The following is an 18,880-nucleotide window of genomic DNA, read 5'->3' as shown; positions in this document are numbered from 1 at the left end:
AATGTCTTACCTCTGTGCTTGCCAACAAGGGTTTCTCCACCAAGTGCTACGTAATGTTTTGCTTGTGGATTAATGTTTACGTAATGTTTTGCTTATGGACTTATTTTACTCACTGAACTGCAACTCAATTTATAAAATTTGTTTAATGTGTTTTTTCTGGGTTTTTTTGGTTGATATTCTGTCTCTATCATTTAAAATACACCTATGATAAAAAAAAAAAGTATATTCTTAACTTCTTTGTGAGTGGGCAAACTTACAAAATGTGCAGGGGATCAAATAATTATTTTCCCCACTGTATCTGCCAGTATGCACAGGTTAAATACTAAGAGCAACCAGTAACCTAGACTGTTTCCTATTCCTCATTACAAATACCCCACCCCGAACATAATAATCTTTTGAAAAAGCTAAGAATTTGAAAGAAGGAAGTGGCTGACTGACAGTGAAAGGAACTTCTGCAACGACTAGTTTTCAACTAACGATATACAGAAGTACAAGGAATAATCCATTCAGCAACATGTGGATAACAATGGCAATTTAGGATCAAGGACTTAATCCATCTTCAACAGAATCACGAGGGCAGGGATCCATCAGGCAATGGTAATACAAGCATTATCTACATTATCTTAAGATAGATGCATATCTACAAAATGACAGAAGTCTGCAACTGCTCTTACTGTGTGTAATTCGGAATAGACAACTGCTGTCTAATCACATCAAAGAAGGTTAGAAAGAACAGATTTTTGAACAGGCTAGCATCAGATTCTGCAGGAGGTCAGTAAATTATTTAGATCTTTTTAACCTTTTCAAATCTTTTTTTTAAATGGGTAGATGTCCTCCCAGCAGTGAAGGATAGTTGGGCAACTACAGAATATTCCAAGGTCCACTGTGATGCCCTTTACGACACAGCCGACAGTACTTTTGTGTCATAGTACTTCCGTTGCTCTTTTAGGTCCACAAGCTAAATAAAAATACATGTTGTTGCCTCCTAGGTTTGATCCTCACCTACCCACTGCGTGTGACACAGCCATTGTTATGAAATTAAGATGTATTTCAGTCTGACAAAAATTCCACAGATCTAGTAATTATTTCTTAATTTGTTTGTGGGTATCACACTGGGCATGCACTTTATGAATTGCACATGTATAGCATGTCTATATAGAACTTATGTTTTCATTAGAAAATTAGGTCATTTTTTAAAAAGGTCTATTTTTGTGTTTTTAGCTCATGTGCCCCAAACCCAGAATTTTCAGGCCCCCATAGGGCACCGATTTAGTGGCCAGCCCCACTACCAGCAGCTGAAATGCATGGCAGCTGTGCCAATCGGTACTCGTGTATTGGGCTATAAGCATTTAGGGACATATGCCCAGAGTGTGTTGGGCATGTACCCTTAAAAGGTTGCAGACTTTTTAGCATTTGATAGCTAACTACAGTCAATAATATTCTGTCATTTTTACAACATATACAGTATCTCACAAAATCTCAAATTTTTGTAAATATTTTATTCTATCTTTTCATGTGACGACACTGAAGAAATGACACTTTGATACAATGTAAAGTAGTGAGTGTACAGCTTGTATAACAGTGTAAATTTGCTGTGCCCTCAAAATAACTGAACACACAGCCATTAATATCTAAACCACTTGCAGCAAAAGTGAGTACACCCCTAAGTGAAAATGTCCAAATTGGGCCCAATTAGCCATTTTCCATCCCTGGTGTCATGTGACTAATTAGTGTTACAAGGTCTCATGTGTAAATGGGGAGTAGGTGTGTTAAATTTGATGTTATCGCTCTCACTCTCTTACACTGGTCACTGGAAGTTTAACATGGCACCTCATGGTAAAGAACTCTCTGAGGATCTGAAAAAAATATTTTTTTGCTCTACATAAAGATGGCCTAGGCTATAAGAAGATTGCCAAGACCCTGAAACTGAGCTGCAGGATGGTAGCCAAGACCATACAGCGGTTTAACAAGACAGGTTCAATGCAGAACAAGCCTCGCCATGGTTAACCAAAGATGTTGAGTGCACGTGCTCAGCGTCATATCCAGAGGTTTTCTTTGGGAAATAGACGTATGAGTGCTGCCAGCATTGCTGCAAAGGTTGAAGGGGTGGGGGGGTCAGCCTGTCAGTGCTCAGACCATACGACGCACACTGCATCAAACTGGTCTGCATGGCTGTTGTCCCAGAAGGAAGCCTCTTCTAAAGATGATGCAAAAGAAAGCACATAAACAGTTTGCTGAAGACAAGCAGAGTAAGGACACGGATTACTGGAAGATTTTCCTGTGGTCTAATGAGACCAAGATAAACTTATTTTGTTGAGATGGTGTCAAGCGTGTGTTGTGGTGGCAACCAGGTGAGGAGTACAAAGACAAATGTGTCTTGCCTACAGTCAAGCAAGGTAGTGGGAGTGTCATGGTCTGGGGCTCTATGAGTGCTGCCAGCACTGGGGAGCTACACTTCATTGAGGAAACCATAAATGCTAACATGTACTGTGACATACTGAAGCAGAGCATGATCCTCTCCCTTCAGAGACTGGGCCGCTTGGCAGTATTCCAACATGTAAACGACCCCAAACGCACCTCCAAAATGACCACTACCTTGCTAAAGAAGCTGAGGGTAAAGGTGATGGACTGGTCAAGCATGTCTCCAGACCTAAACCCTATTGAGCATCTGCGGGGCATCCTCAATCACAAGGTAGAGGAGCACAAGGTCTCTAACATCCACCAGCTCCACGATGTTGTCATGGAGGAGTGGAAGAGGACTCCAGTGGCAATCTGTGAATCTCTGGTGAACTCCATGCCCAAGAGTTAGGGCAGTGCTGGAAAATAATGGTGGCCATACAAAATATTGACACTTTGGGCTCAATTTGGACATTTTCACTTAGGGGTGTACTCACTTTTGTTGCCAGTGGTTTAGACATTAATGGCTGTGTGTTGTGTCATTTTGAGGGAACAGAAAATTTACACTGTTATACAAGCTGTACACTCACTACTTTACATTGTAGCAAGGTGTAATTTCTTCAGTGTTGTCACATCAAAAGATAGAATAAAATATTTACAAAAATGTGAGGGGTGTACTCACTTTTGTGAGGTACTGTATGTGAACCTAACAACATAGTTTAGAATGATTCATGAGATATAATAGGGACATATACTTTTTAATCCTAGGTATCATGCCATTGTATAGAAAACTCTTATTTAATCAATGGCTGCAATATGGAATAAAATATCTTACAAGTAGGTTAATAACTAAACAGAAAATGGTTAGGTAGCATTTGTGAAAAGCTATTAATACTTTTTATGGTTTGTCTGATGAGAGGCTTTCAATAGTGTTGAATATAATTTCCCTCTAATGCAAATATTATCTTTTGGTATTCCTTGGTGCCTGCATTCACTTTCTGATTTGACACAGAGCGACACAGAAAGGCAAGTAATTCTGATTAAAAAATAACAACCATCCACCCTCCCATCTCTCCATACCCTATTATAATCAGTGGTATCGCTAAATTATAGTGAGGTGAGGGAGGCTAGATCCATCACAGAATTTGGTTTCTAACTCACTGGAGCATTCTGTTTTCCAGGAATTTGGGAAACAAATCAGAGTACAAATGCAAGCACCTGACAATATCAACTGTGCAGGCCTCCAGTAAACCACATAATTGTGCCAACAATATGACCACGAATCTTGGTGTCAGCATATTTCACTTAAATTACTGCATATAAATAGTTGCATTCCAAAATTAATTAAATCTTAATTTGTTCATATATTTCCCCAATGACTTAACTGGGAAACAAGATAAAAAGGGAAGCGTGGGCATTCCCAGGCCGTAGTTATTGCAAAACAGGGTGCTATTCTGCTAAAACCAGATACAAGAATCATACTTCCTAAAAAAGGGACAGTCAAGAGCTAAGCTTATATACTTATTCTTACTAAGAACAAGAGGCATCTCATTACAGCAATGGAGAATTTGGGGGGGGTACAGGACACACCGGGTGCTGACACTCTGGGGGTGTTGTGGCCAGCCAGTATTTCTTTTTTTCATGTTTTATGTGCTGCAGTGTAGCGCCGCATCTGTTTCCCTGATGGTGGCAGTTCAGAGCCAAGGGAAAGCTCCTGTTCTTCTATGATCATATTAGACAGCCGAGGGGAGGACTTCTCCTCATTCTGACACTGCATTTAGTAAGTTCTACTGAAGAGTCTGTGTGTGTCTGTGTGTGTGTCTGTGTGTGTGTCTGTGTGTGTGTGTGTGTGTGTCTGTGTGAGTGTGTGTGTCTGTGTGAGTGTGTCTGTGTGAGTGTGTCTGTGTGTGTGTGTGTGTGTGTGTGTGTGTGTATGAATTCCAGCTCACCAAACTGCTTGGGGAGTCACATATGCATGTTGAAACCACTTAGCTGTTACACAACCTTAACAGTGCATCAGATTGTATGAAAGACTTGTATCTGCCTATGTGTGTCTGGCCAGTTAGACTTTGGTTCTCTCCCTAGTGGAGGCTGGCAGTACTGCAGGCTGTCAGGGCTGCAATACTGCCAGCCTCCACTAGGGAGAGACCCAAAGTCTAACTGGCCAGATACACATAGGCAATACAACCTGGATAACCTTCACAAGGCAATTTCTCTTCTTGCCCCTTCTTCCCCAAACAAGGAACTTGCTCAGGTTAGCAGGTCACTGTGGGCGTCATCCCTTTGACAATAAGACTTGAAGGTGTATGCGTTATTTTAACTGTGTCATCAACATAATCAGCTTTATTACATACAGTAACTATTACATAGGTTTGCAGTTATTCTTACATGAAAAAGGTAACCCATTAAAACTTTTATTTCTTATGAAAGGGTATTTCTTTTCTATTCATTGAAGGGCGCAGATTGGTAGGTCTTGATCACTGGGTTAAGGTGCCACCTGTGGGAGCAGGATGCTAGGAACAACAGTAGGGCCAATTCCCCATCTGCTAAACCAGCCTCAGTTTTTTGGCTAGTGTCGAGGAGTTAGGACCTTGTCATTCCTTACAGGCGCATTCTGACATTACTCCTAATTCTTAAAAAGATGGTCTCTGTTAATTCAACTAAAAAGGGTCTAATATGGGGGCGTGGCCTGACTGGGCATGTGAGCAGCGGTGTTTTACGGAGCTCCCGCTGGTGATCCTTTATTGATCCTCTCCCCGCCGACAATACCGCCGAAATTCGGGTGTATCTGCCGCACACTAACGCTCAGACCCTCAGGGACCACACTGCTGCTCGCAGAACGGATGGGATGACCCGCAAAAACCGGGGAGAAACCGCAGCTGCGGCCTCCGCACACAACCAAGATGGCGCCTGGCAGTCACAGCCACACAGCACGCCGCGTGGCCAGGACAAGAAAGCTTCACAGGGGGGTAAGTCGACTAAATCCCCACAGGCTAAAGACCAGCCTCGGGACATGTTGTATTACACCCAGAAGCTTACAGGAACACAGGACATGTCCCCAGAAGCATCGCTGTGTTCAGCGTCCATTGCAGAACAGGCCTCCTCACTCCATGCTGCTGGGGATGATACTGGTGCCCCTATGGATTCTATTCCTGACCCTATGCCTGGTATACTTGAGGAGCAGCCAGATGATACACCCCAGCCCACACTAAGTGAGATTCTGCATGCAGTACAGAGATGCACAGCATCTGTGGATGACCTTAAGGAGAAATTTGGGGGGCTGAAAGAGACTGTGTCATTGCTGCGCCAGGATATACAAAAAATCAGGGAAAGAACCATGGCAGTGGAAGGGAGGGTGAGTGATATGGAAGATCAACTACCTCACCTGAACCACGATGTGCGAATCGCAACGCAGCAAGCACACTTAGCATTTGACAGAACAGACGACATTGAGAATCGTTTAAGACGCAACAATGTCCGGATAGTGGGGTTACCGGAGAAGGTGGAAGGTAGGGACCCCACTGAGTTTATGGAAAACTGGCTGCAGGAAGTTTTTGCCAAGGAAGCTTTTTCTCCTTTATATGCAGTGGAGCGGGCGCACAGAGTCCCGCCACGGCCCCTTCCACCGGGCGGCCCCCCAAGAGCGATGCTGGTCAGACTCCTGAACTACAGGGACCGGGAAGTTGTGTTGTGGTTGGCCAGAGAGAGGGGTTCGGTGCAATTTCAAGGCAGTAGAATATCCTTCTATCCGGACTTCTCTGCTGAAGTGCAACGCAGACGCGCTAAGTTCGCCGACGTTAAAAAGCGCCTACAGAGGCTGCAACTGAAATACGCCATGCTGTTTCCGGCGAAGCTTCGTATCACCGCCATGGACCAGAACCATTTCTTTGAAAATGCGCAAGATGCTGCCCGATGGCTTGACCACAATGAGAACGTCATCCGTCACAGAGCAGAGGATTGATCCCATGCTGTCTTTCTATGGAGGGCTCGGGAGGAGTCGGCACGTATCTACCTGAGATGTTTTGCAGAGTTACCGAGGGGACATTACTTAATGGTTGTTATCAGCGAACTTATCTCCGTCCACGGTTTGCCTTCGACGGTGACGAGTTCAGTTGGAATGTGGTTTACAGCTGCTCCCTACAACCTCGGTGGATGTCAAGGTGCGATGGAGCCCACGTGTGCCCGGCTGCCAAGCTGGAGGCGCACTTGGGTCACCCCTTGTTGTTAGGGGGCATGTTCATCCTGCCCGGTTGGCAGGAGCAGGAATACAAGTTGATCAGTACGTTTATTGTTGCTGCTCAGTCGGTACGACTTCGCAGCGGAATTTCGAGGTTTTTTACCACTCAGCATTATATATCCAGTGCACAGGATACACTCTTTTTGCAGTTTTGGGCTACATCTTTTTTGCTACCATGGGCTTGACGCTCTTTGTACCAGTCCCTCCTGTATGTTTGAGGGGTGCAAGTCTGGCTCCAGCGGGAGAGATGTCTGGAGGACCTGGAACCCCCAGTAGGTACAGTAGATTCTACACAACAGGTTTATGTCCGCTACACCCATAGTGACTTGGAATGTCCGGGGGGTAAATGATCCTCTGAAAAGGACCATGATTTCTGCAGGTTTACGAAAATTCCACCCGGCCATTGTAGGCCTTCAAGAGACGCATTTACAGGGGGACACAGTGAAATTTCTCCAATATGCCAGGGTTGGGAAGGCCTATCACTCCACTCACACCTCGTTCTCTCAGGGGGTGAGTGTTCTGATACATCGGGCACTGGCATACCAGGAACTGGATTCCCTTGTTGATGTGTCTGGCAGATTTGTTTTTCTGTATTGTAAAATCTATGCTTTTACTTTAATTCTTGCTTTTGTATACATACCCCCCCCCCCCCCCCCCGTTTTCACGGGAGGTGCTTCAGCTGCTGATCTCCTATCTGGCCAATAAACAGGAGGTCCCGGTTTTAATTTTGGGGGACTTTAACTGCTACCTAGATCCCAAAATGGACAGACCCCCCCCCGATGGCGCCTCCTGGGGGCAACCGGGGTACTGCCCTTAGCAGATTACTGACGGAAGTAGGGTGGGCTGACATATGGCGGATCCAAAACCCAGACTGTAGACAGTTCTCATGTTTTTCCAAAACCCATGGATCCCTGTCCCGTATAGATCTCTGTGTGGGTACTCCCAACATGGTGGGGTTCACCTCGAGGGTGGAATACTTCCCTCGGGGAGTGTCGGACCATTCCCCCTTGGCTCTGTGGCTGACTACTCAACCCCCCAGCATGCTGCCCAGGGCCCCGTGGAAGCTGAATGCCTTTTGGCTCAAGCTGTTCCCCTCGCCGGATAGGATTGCATCCCAAATCCAGGGTTTCTTCCAGACACACCGCCACCACCCCAATGACCTTTTGACGTGGGAAACTTTTAAGGCATTTCTGCGGGGGGTGTTTGTCCATGAGATACACCTAGTAAAGCAGAACTCCACGGAAATGCTGGAGCAGGCGGGAGACTTGGTAAAAAGGATGGAAATAGAGTATGTCACGGGGCCTACTGACTCGGCAAGGGAGGCATGGATGGCGGCACAGGATTCCCTGGATCGCCTGAGATCCTCCACTGCAGAGCGTAGACGATTCTTCACAAAATTGGCGTTTTATGAGGAGGGGGAACAGACGGGGTGCCTACTCGCCAGAATTGCGAAAGCGCAACAGATGTCCCCGGCCATAGGGGCCATTCGAGCCAAAAACGGCAAGGTGGTCAATTCCCAGGAGATCATTATATCCGAGCTGGCTGACTTCTACCAGGATCTTTACAGGTCGAGGGAAACCTACTCGGATGGCGATCTACAATCATACTTGGCCACAATAAATTTACCCAGGCTCTCGGAAGAGGCCATGCGTCATCTCGACGCCCCGATCACCCTAGAAGAATTGATGGCGGCCGCCGGCTCTTTCCCCACCTGCAAGGCGCCTGGGACAGATGGTATTCCCATGGAGGTATATGTACAGTACGGGGAGGATATTCTACCTGAATTGTTGAAGGTGTTTAATGTATGCTTGGAGGGTGGTGCCCTCCCCGAATCTATGTCAAAGGCTAATATTGTTTTATTGCTTAAACCGGGGAAGTATCCAGTGGATCCGGGGTCATATAGACCCATCTCTTTGCTGCAAAGCGATGTAAAGATCCTGGCCAAGGTCCTGGCACTCCGGGTAAACGGGATAGTGTCCACTATTATTCACCAAGATCAGGCTGGCTTTATGCCACATAAGTCCACAGCAACCAACCTTAGGAGATTATTTCTGAACATGCAGTTGCAGGCAGATAATGGGGAGAGTAGGGCCCTTCTGTCCCTTGATGCCAACAAGGCGTTTGATAGTATAGGCTGGAGGTACCTGTGGGCGGTGTTAGGTAAGTTTGGCTTCGGACAGTGTTTTATTGCCTGGGTTAAACTACTGTACGCCTCCCCGAAGGCCAATATTAGGATGACAGACAAGATGTCTGCCGATTTTGCCTTGGCCAGTGGGACGCGGCAAGGGTGCCCGCTTTCCCCCTTGCTTTTCGCATTTGCGATAGAACCTCTTGCCGCCCTTATAAGAGACAGTGTAGGAATACAGGGATTTCAGTATGGGGCTGTTCACGAAAAAAGATCATGCTCTATGCGGATGATATGCTGCTTTTCCTGAACAACCCCAGCCAGTCCCTGCCGCAGGTGATGGCCATAATAGAAAAGTTTGGACGGTTCTCCGGTTTGACCATTAACTGGTCTAAGTCGGCCATGCTGAAATTAGATGGAGGAGAGGTGGCGGTTCCGGAGTCCTGCCCAGTGCCAGTAGTGACTAGTTTTAAATACTTGGGGGTACAAATAACGTCCAAAGTAGGGGACTACTGCTCAGTGAACATATGCCCTCTGCTGTTGAGATTCCGGGACAGGATAAACACATGGAACACCCTTAGGATGTCCCTGGCCGGGAAGGCCAATCTTATAAAAATGATTTTAATGCCCCAATTGCTCTATTTCCTCCACAACTCACCGGTAGTAATACATTAAAAAATTTTCAGAGTAGTGAATACGCTTTTTCGGAAGTTGTTGTGGAACACAAAGCCCCCTAGGATCAAGTTGGAACAGCTGCAGCGCCCCAAGGACAGCGGAGGGTTGGCGGTACCCAACCCTTGGCTGTACTATGTTGCGGCCCAGTTGCAACATTTGGTGGGCTCCATGTCGCATGAACCGGCGGGCTCCTCAGCGAGGCTGCTGCTTCATGCGTCGGGACCCTATGGGACTGAAGGCACAGATGTTTAGGGGCTCCAATAAACTAACCCCTACGCTGTCCATGATACAAAAAATATGGAACAAGAGTAGACAATTGCAGGGGGTGCAGGGATTCACGGAATATAGTCCGATATGGGGTAATCATACGTATGTAGAGATCGCTAAAATACAGCCTGACCCTAGATGGAGTGCCCATAACGTAAAAATGCTGTCCCATATATTTCAGGATGGAAAGCTTCTCTCCTTTGCAGCCATGCAGCGAAAATTTAACCTTACGGAGGCTATGATCTTTCCCTACTTGCAGCTAAGGCACGCGGTGGCCGCGCAGGGGGACTCGGGAGAATGGGTATTGTCGCCCACCCCGTTATACCATGCGTTGCACTCTGCGGATGGCACAAAGGGCATAATTTCACAATGCTTTGGGAACAGGATGTAGGTACACTCACGGGTGAGCAGTGGGGGGAGGCCATGCACTTATATATATATAAGTCATTCATTCATTCATCAGTGTATTGATGCCTTGGAAATTGTCCCTAAGGCCTTATCCCTTTCTAAAAAGGTCACCCAGTTATTTATAATTTATAGGGCTTATCATACCCATGAATATTACACTTCTGGTGTCAGACAGCATCCTTTTGTTGTCCTAGGTGCTCTGGTGAAACTGGTACCCTAATTCATATGCTATGAAGATGCCCTAAGTTATTTCAGTACTGCCATCCATCCTGCAGATAATAAATGCTCTGTGCTCTCTTCAGTTACTTTTAGATCCTAAGGGCCTAGTATCCTCAACCCCCCATTGGTTGCTTGATTTTCTTTTTTTTTATGGCCACAAATTAATTGCACAGAAATGAATGTTACCTACCCCTCATTTTTTATTATGCAATGGAAAGATACAGTAGATAACATCCTAGGAAGGGAAAGAGTGACATAAGGAGTTGTCCCAAAAAACTTTAAAAATTATGGTCTCTGTGGCTGTCTTCATGTGACCTAGCTCTGACCATGCAGTTTCTCAACACTACAGGTTCAGCGGCAACACCTCTCTCCCACTTGCAGAGTAGACTGCAGAGGGGCACATATGAGCAGTCATCCCTGACCACACAGTCACATTGCACCTTGTGACAAACTGCCCCTGCCAGTTGTGGATAGAGTGTATTTGCTGCATAGGACTTTGCCGTTCAATTAGTAGCAGTGAAAGGTCTTTAGCAGGATGCAGGGGGTTAAGCACTCGCAACACCTTGTTTCCAACCTGCGGTATAATAGCTGTCACTCTTATGCTCCTTTCACATGAAGCTGAGTGCACTCCAATCAGCAGGAGCTCTGTGAGCAGATTCCCTACTGATCAGAGCCAAATGGGATGGATGTCACATCTGTGCCAGTTCAGTTGTGCCTGGCAGACAGAGGCCGACCCCTGTCAGTTCTTTGGATGACTGGGTGTAAACTGGCTCTGCTGTCCATTTACATTACTACCGGTCTACAAAAACGGAAAAGAAGATTGTCCTTTTCCATCGTTTTTTTTTCCCGGACCTGGACAGACCAGGACGTAGGCAGGAATAAATGGACACAAGCCCATTTACATCTGCCTGTCCATGGTTTTTCATTAACCTTCCGATCAGATCCGCTATAAAAAAACAGACAAGTGGACCTGATAGCAATGCCCATGTGAAAAGGTACTTATAGGTCCTGATTTTGACAAGAGAACATTATCCAGGCGATACCCTCTCCCTCCCCCCCAAATGGTATGCCAGATAGCAAGCAATTGTGCTAATGTTTGACAAGGCCTTGCTAAGCTTTTGCTAGACCCGCCAGGCTTCACAAATGTGTTGCGCAATTGCAGCAAGTCCACATTGCATGACTCTAGATCAACTTTCTTTCTGCAAGTCTGCTGAAAGTTATGGTTTAGTTATGTTGTGCAATAGTCATCCCACCACAGGGGTCACTGTGGCTGAATTTTCATGCTGTAGACTTGCAAAGCTCTTGCAGTGGACTCACCACTGTAACTTTGCTCTTGCTAGAGACCTGCCATGCAAATTTGCTACATATTAGAAAAGTGTCAATTAGAACTCTAGTGCTCTACAAGCGTACAACTTGCCAGTGAAAATGTGCCGCAAGTTAACAAACTTACAATTCAACACTGCGACAATTTTGTGTCAAGTTATCAATGCACTCTGGGATGCAAGCCATGTTGTCAGTGTATGGGGGATGTGTGGGCTTACTGTGGAAGGAGGTATACTTGCCCCAGTCACATTGTACCTGCCATTATGATCCTAGGTGGACTTGTTGCAGCTAGCCCAGTTTAGGTCACTCATTTTACTAGGGGAAACAGCTTTGTGGCCTACTCACAACCTGAGCCATCATGTATCTGTGGGCATGTATGCCCTTACTAGTTGCTACGTTCGACCACACCTGCTGTGAGAGCCAGACACAGTGCTTTGTGCACTGATCCAAATCATTTGGTGGAGGGGGATTATGGTGTGGGGTTGTTTTTCAGGGGTTGGGCTTGGCCCCTTAGTTCCAGGATACCAAGACATTTTGGACGATTTCATGCTCCCAACTTTGTGCGAACAGTTTGGGGATGGCGTCTTCCTGTTCCAACATGACTGTGTACCAGTGCTCAAAGCAAGGTCCATAAAGACATGCATGAGCGAATTTAGGGTGGAGGAACTTGACTGGCCTGCACAAAGTCTTGACCTCAACCCGATAGAACAACTTTTGGATGAATTAGAGCAAGAGACTGGCCTTCTCGTACAACATCAGTGCCTGACCTCACAAATGCACTTCTGGAAGAATGGTCAAACATTCCCATAGACACACTCCTAAACCTTGCGGCAAGCCTTCCGATAGCTGCAAAGGGTGGGTCAACTCCCTAAGACTAGCATGCCATTAAAGTCCATGTGCGTGTAAAGGCAGGTGTCCCAATGCTTTTGACAATATAGTGTATGTGCCATACCTGTGGGATTCCTGTGGAAGTCTCCAGTGAACACAGGAGGACACTCACTTGGTGCCATTTAGGGAATACTTTGCAATGAATTCATGCAAAATGTTCTCTGATTGGATGAGGAGGAGAAGCAGGGCAGTGGCGTTACAATCACCATCTTGTTCAATCAGAGAACATTTTGACCTCATAGAGAAAATGCACCGTGTTCTCTGAATGAAGCCTGTGCTGAGTGACTGACCCCCTGTGTTCCTTAAGCAGCAGGGCAGCTGTTTGGTAAGAGACCAGGAAGGTGGCAATCACTGTACTAGCAGTACCTACCGGTAATTTAGTGATTTCCAGTTTCACGGGCATCCCACAGGTATGTCACAAACATACTTACACTGGGGCAAGTAGGACTAATGTAACTATATAATTATAACTGCAAAGATAAAAATAGAAATGATCACCCCAGCATTAACAGCGCTAACAAAATAACTAGGACTATTTAGTGCAATGCATGACATTTAAAGGGCAATCAAATCACACACACAAACATCTATCCATATGTGACAGAGTCCAAAAAAAGTCCACAGTGCAGTATGTTGGACAGGCCAGTGACTCTGCTCCTGATGATCCATCCTATCAATGCTGTACCTGTCACAGCAACTCAGCCCATACTCCAACCATGCACAAAACACTGTGACGAGGCTTTCTATGTGTTTAATTGGTGAGTGTGTCTGACTCCCCCCCCCCCCCCCTGTTAATTGCACATGGCCCTCCCTCTTCTTTGCATCTCTGATTGAGGGCTAAGGCTACATTCACACTGAAAATTAGGTCCGGTGTGCATTGTAGCAGCAGTGATTGCTTCTGGATGCACTTTTGTCTGTGTCCAGCAGCAATCGCCACAGGTAATCACTGGCTGCGCAGAGAGCCACGAATAGGTGCAGCCACCGGCGACCTGTCGTTATAGTGAACAGGCCGCACCTGCCTGCTGCATTGTAAAACATATGGGACACTCGGGAAACAATTGTGTCCTATGTGTCCCATTCACACTGCTCATCATATGGCTGCATTTTAGAGTGCTGCAATAAAATGCAGACAGCTGCATTTTATCGCAGCGCACAGTGATGAATAGCACGGCAATGCAGTATGTTTCACTTCTGTACATCACTATGAGTGAAGTGTACATTTTTTACACTTTAAATAAAAGTTCATACAAAAAAAAGGGAGCCATGTGATGCGCTGAATCGCACACCACACTGCCCCACTACAGCCGGCAATGCAGAGCTGCCGGTGCTGTAAATCGTTTGGCAGCTCTGCATTATGTCTACAGCCTGAAAAAGGCTGCCACTTCTCTGAAAAACAATCCACACATGGATTTCTTTTTAGAGGCATTTGTCAGACATTGAGGAATCTGTATAAATTCCTCACAACTTGTTTTAACTCTCAAAATGCCGCATCACACCACTACAACCATGTGCATTGCAAGCGGTGGTGTGGAAGTTGCAGCACAGACCTATCAAATCTAATAAACCAATAATCTAATAACAAATCAAATGAGTCTATCCATTATTTATACTTCTTGAGCGTAGGTGAAAAAATTGGGGCATGCTTATAGGGCCCCCAGTGCGTTACTTTGCCCAGGGGCCCATAATGCTATTAAGATGGTCCTGATTCTTGATGGGTCTGGTTTGGTCTTCCAAAGGGAGAGTAGGAAGTGTCGAATTTGAGATAATATAAATCTCTCTGATTGGGAGATAAGGGAGCCATGGAGGAGAGAAAGTGGCGAATCCTAAACAAACCTTTGTTTAACCACTACTGGAACGCTTTAATGTCTAGGCCTGGAGGAAACTGGGGATTATTAAAAATGTGATTTAAAGGGTGAAAATCTGATATTACCCTGTTTCCAATAAAATAAGACCTAGCGTGATTGTCGGTGTTGGCTGCAATATAAGCCCTACCACCCAAATAAGCCCTACTCTGTTTCCTAAAAAATAAGCCCTACCCTGAAAAGAAGACCTACAAGGACTTTAACTAGGGCTTATTTGGGGGGTAGGGCTTTTATTGCAGCTATCACCGACAATCACACTAGGTCTTATTTTAGGGGAAACAGGGTAGTGATAGGTGTTTATAGAGGGTATCACATAAGGCCATAGAATGTGAAAGATTTGGAGCTAAAATCGGGGGGTCTACTCTTAGGAACTCCAAAGTAAGAAATCTATGGTGTGCTGGGGGACTGATTTTCGTTCCATGTGAACCCAGCCAGGTTTAACACCTCATGAATAAACAACAGAAATTTGTGCCAATTGTGCTATCTGATAATATTTCCATAGGTTAGGGAGAGCTAGACCACCCTGAGATCTCAATTTAAAAAGCATACTTTTAGGACATCCATGTCCTTTGTTACCCCAAATGAAGCAAATTATTTTAGATTGGAAACTCTTCAGATGGGATTTTAGAATCGGTATGGGTAATGAATGGAAAAGGTAGTGTAGAAGGGACATTATAATGGAGTTAACCCTACCCAGCCGTGATGGATAGATCACATCGAGCCCACTGTACCAGTTCCTTAGCTCATTTTTTGTAAAGCGGAAGAAAATTAGCTTTATAAAATTACTAGCTAGATTTATACTCAAGTAAGAGATAGATGTGGCGCTCTGGGCAAACAAGAAGTGAGTTTTCAGCTGCTTAACCAGGGAAGGTGGATTGGTAATATGTAATGCTATAGATTTAGACCTTATATTTACCTGTAGTCCTGAAATCCTCCCAAATTCATGTAGAAGTTTGAAAATGTTATGAGTAGAGATAAGGAGGGAAGTGACAAAAAGGAGTAAGTTGTCAGTGTAAAGGGCACACTTGTAAGTTTGATGGCAACATTGTACCCCCCCCCCCCATGGATATCAGGATGTTTCCTGATTGCTATGGCCAGTGTCTCTAATGCAACACTAAAGATTAGGGGGGAGAGGGGACATCTCTGTCTCGTTCCTTTAAGAGATTGGAAAAGGGTCTGTACAATGACCTTGTAACCTCACCTGTGCACTCGGGTTAAAATATAAAGCATGTAAAATCCCCAGAAAATGAGGGCCAAACCCCCATCTCTCCAAAACCTCAAAAAGATAAGGCCAGGCCACCATGTCAAAAGCTTTCTGTAAATCTATAGATAATAGGAAGCCCTCCTGAGTAGTACCTCCATCCCATTGTGAACACAGAAGTTAATCACATTGGTTACTCTCCGAATCTGATCTGGTCCCTGTCTCCCCGGAATGAAGACCACCTGGTCTTTATGTACATACAGGCTTAACATTTTGGATAGTCTTTTAGCTAAAATTTGGGTTACATTTTTTTAAGTCATTATTGAGCAAAGAAATTGGTCTGTGGTTGTTCACTTCTGAAGATTCTTTGCGCGGCTTGGGAATAACCTAAATATAAGCTAAATTGCAAACACTGTTAATGTTAGAGACCTTTCTAAGTGAATTACAAAAATTGTGTCAGAATGGAGAGAGGGTTCAGATGAAGGACTTGTAGCAGCAGGCCAAAAACTCATGACAGCCAGGGACAGAGCCTCTCTTAAGGTGTTTTATTACTTCTAATAGCTCTTCATCCACAATGGGCTTTTCAAGACTGGACCGATGTTTCAATACTAATTTGGGAAGGGAAATCTTATTAAAAAAATCAGTCAGGAACTGCAGCCGTGTCAGGGTGTCCCCCTTATACAGCTTGGAGTAGAAATCATGGAAGGTCGCCATGATACGATGGCTGTTATGAGGGAGAGTGCATGAGGAGGAACGAAGTTTAGGAAAGGAGAAAGGAGAGGAGAGGGACTTCAACATAGATGTGAAAAAATTTGCTGGCCCATGATTTGGAGTGTAATAAGAGAAAAAAGTAAAAGGAGACCTATCGACCTTACCCGATAGGAGTATAAATCTACCTTCTGGGTCTTTAATTTCCTTTGCTGGGGAAACAGTAATCTGTTTAGAGAAAATTTTTGATGGATAAAGAAAGGGTTATACTGCTTGAAAAAGTGTGTCTCTTGTAAAAGAATCACATGAATCTTTTGAGATTGATAGTGCTAAAAGACTTTACAGCATTTTCACTGAGAGTTTAGTCCCTGGAAATTGTGGGAGATGATATGAAGGGGGGTGAAGAGTTGTCAGTTGGCATCATGGATCAGATTAGAGGTCAAATGCACTGCACAACAGAAAGTTATCCCCAACAGGTTGTGTGTAACCCTACCTGGGTGAAACAGGAGCTGGTGGAGTGAGGAACCATGGACCAAGAACTGCTTACTTGCAAAGAGCCCTCGGTGAGTGAAAAAGAAAGAAGGGAAGAAGTAGGCAAGATGGGGGTAGGGAGATAAAGAGACATTCGATAATCTCTGCATAAACCCCCCAACCCAGTGAAGAAGGAACAGACCAGCCAGTTCCCAGTATGGTGAACATCCACAAAAATGTCCACCGAAGCGATGGACCTAAATCTGCCTTGATATTAGAAAACATCCACAATGTAGAAGTAAATGGAGGAGCAGTACAATAACACCAGCCTAAAAAACTAATTTTTTGCATGTCTCTAGGGAGGAATTCCCCGATGAGTGAAGTCGGCACAAGTCCCAACTGACACCCCCCAGACAGGACAAAAACATTTTTTTTAGCAGCACAATAGAACTTGCCATGAGAGAATCGCAGAGGAGGGCTCCCAAGACAAGTTAACACACATATTAGAATAAATGTAAGAGAGGACCCAAGCACATGTATACAACATTTTCCTCCCAGTTCCTCCCGGGTGAGCAGCATTATCACTTGAGGAGAAAAGAGGTAATAGTAAGTCTTGTAGAACATTAACTGGAAACAAAACTAAAAGAAAAAAAGGTTCTGTCCGTATGAAAAAACAGGAGGAGCAACAGGGCACTCTCCAAAGGCTAAACCAAGACAGAAATTAAGTAGCCTTGATGATGAATCTAGAACTCAAGGAGGACAAGTGTCCCGGAATCTCTTAAGTTGTTGTTTCTGCCAAACTGGAGTAAGTGGACTCGGTAAGGAGGGACATTTAGAGGAGCTAGAATTTTTATGAAACAAGGCTGATGTTGGAGCTTGAGAAATAAGACCTAGTTGGAATAACAGGTGCTCCCCATCTTAAAATGATAAAAATGTGTGTGTTTTCTTCTGAAGGAGAAAGCTCAGTCTAAAAGGAAAAGATCACCAATACTTAATAGATTTCTGTGACAGGGCTAGCAGAAGGAGTTTCAGTGAACACTTTGTCTGGATAGTGGAGGGGGACAGGTTTGCAAATACTTGAACTGGATGGCCCTGGATAGAGAGTTGATCTGTGTCCCTGGAAATGCGCATAATGTCTTTTTTCAGCGGGTAGTAATGGGGTTTCACCATTATGTCCCTAGGTAGCCCATCTGGGCGAGGTGGTTTTATAGCTCTATGGGCTCTGCTAAAACTCTAGGTGATGTTCCAGAATGTCTGTCATGAGATCTTTGATAAAGGAACTGACCACTTTGTGCACATCCATGATTGATTTAGGAAGGTCCCTAATTCAAAAATTGTATCGTCTAGATCTGTTTTCCAGATCATCAGTTTTGGCGAGGGCAGTTTTCAGTTGATCCTGCAAGGCCTGTATGCGAGCAGTGCTCTGATTGGCCCTAGCTACCGTATGATCCTCTTTTTGTTCTATAGCTTCAATCATGGTTCCCAGGTTCTGTAGGTCAACCTGAATAGTAGAAGCAATTTGAGTGGCAGCTTGTGCCAGCCCCCTGAATAACATCTTGGAAAAATGGATGAAAAGTCCATGGGAGTTGCTGGGGGATCTGAGCATGTATGCTCGACATGAAGGAGCTTGCATCTAGGTCACCCAAAGGTGTAAGCAACATGTCATCCAGGGTTCTCTCCAGGAGAGACTCTATAGAGACTGGGAACGGTACAGTTGAAATGTGGATACTCACTGCGGGGCACCCTGGAGCAGGAGCTGCTGGTGCAGAATAGTCCAAGTCCACCTTGCTGTTTAGTCGGTACAATCTTGAATTCCTCTGGGGCCGGGGAACCAGAGCCAAGCTAGAGGGATAAATCCCTCTGGACCCAGGGCTTGCCCGCTGTCGTTAACGAGCGATTTAGTGAGGGGAACTTTGGTCAGGTTGCAGGGTTGGGTCGGATCTCCAAGACTACCTTGCCATCCTAGGAGCCACCTTTTGTTATCCTGAAGAAATCCCTGTATGTTTGTCTGTGTCCATTCAGAAAATGAATCTAATGGGAGTGGTTTCATAATTATCAATCAGCTGCTGCATCTGCGGGGCTCTAATGAGAAAAATCGT

General features: G+C 45.1%; 1 protein-coding gene across 2 annotated transcripts in view; it reads left to right on the top strand.

Annotated features, from left to right (window-relative positions):
* Nucleotides 1–417: 417 nt before the first annotated feature.
* Nucleotides 418–18,880, top strand: part of MYO1F (myosin IF) — a 271,660-nt gene continuing 253,197 nt past the window's right edge. For both annotated transcript variants that reach the window (XM_077476311.1, XM_077476310.1), the window contains exon 1: nucleotides 418–597. Coding sequence is in view for 1 of the 2 variants with exons in the window: in XM_077476310.1 (XP_077332436.1) it covers nucleotides 595–597 (3 nt within the window). In the remaining variant the exon portion in view is untranslated. The remainder of the gene's footprint in view (nucleotides 598–18,880) is intronic.

Source organism: Lithobates pipiens, unplaced genomic scaffold, assembly GCF_037356315.1.
Source record: "Lithobates pipiens isolate NorthernLeopardFrog02 unplaced genomic scaffold, aLitPip1_a1.2 Scaffold_13, whole genome shotgun sequence".
NCBI classification, from domain to species: Eukaryota; Metazoa; Chordata; class Amphibia; order Anura; family Ranidae; genus Lithobates; species Lithobates pipiens.
The sequence above is the reverse complement of the archived record's forward strand: the minus strand, read 5'-3'. Positions and strand labels throughout refer to the sequence as shown.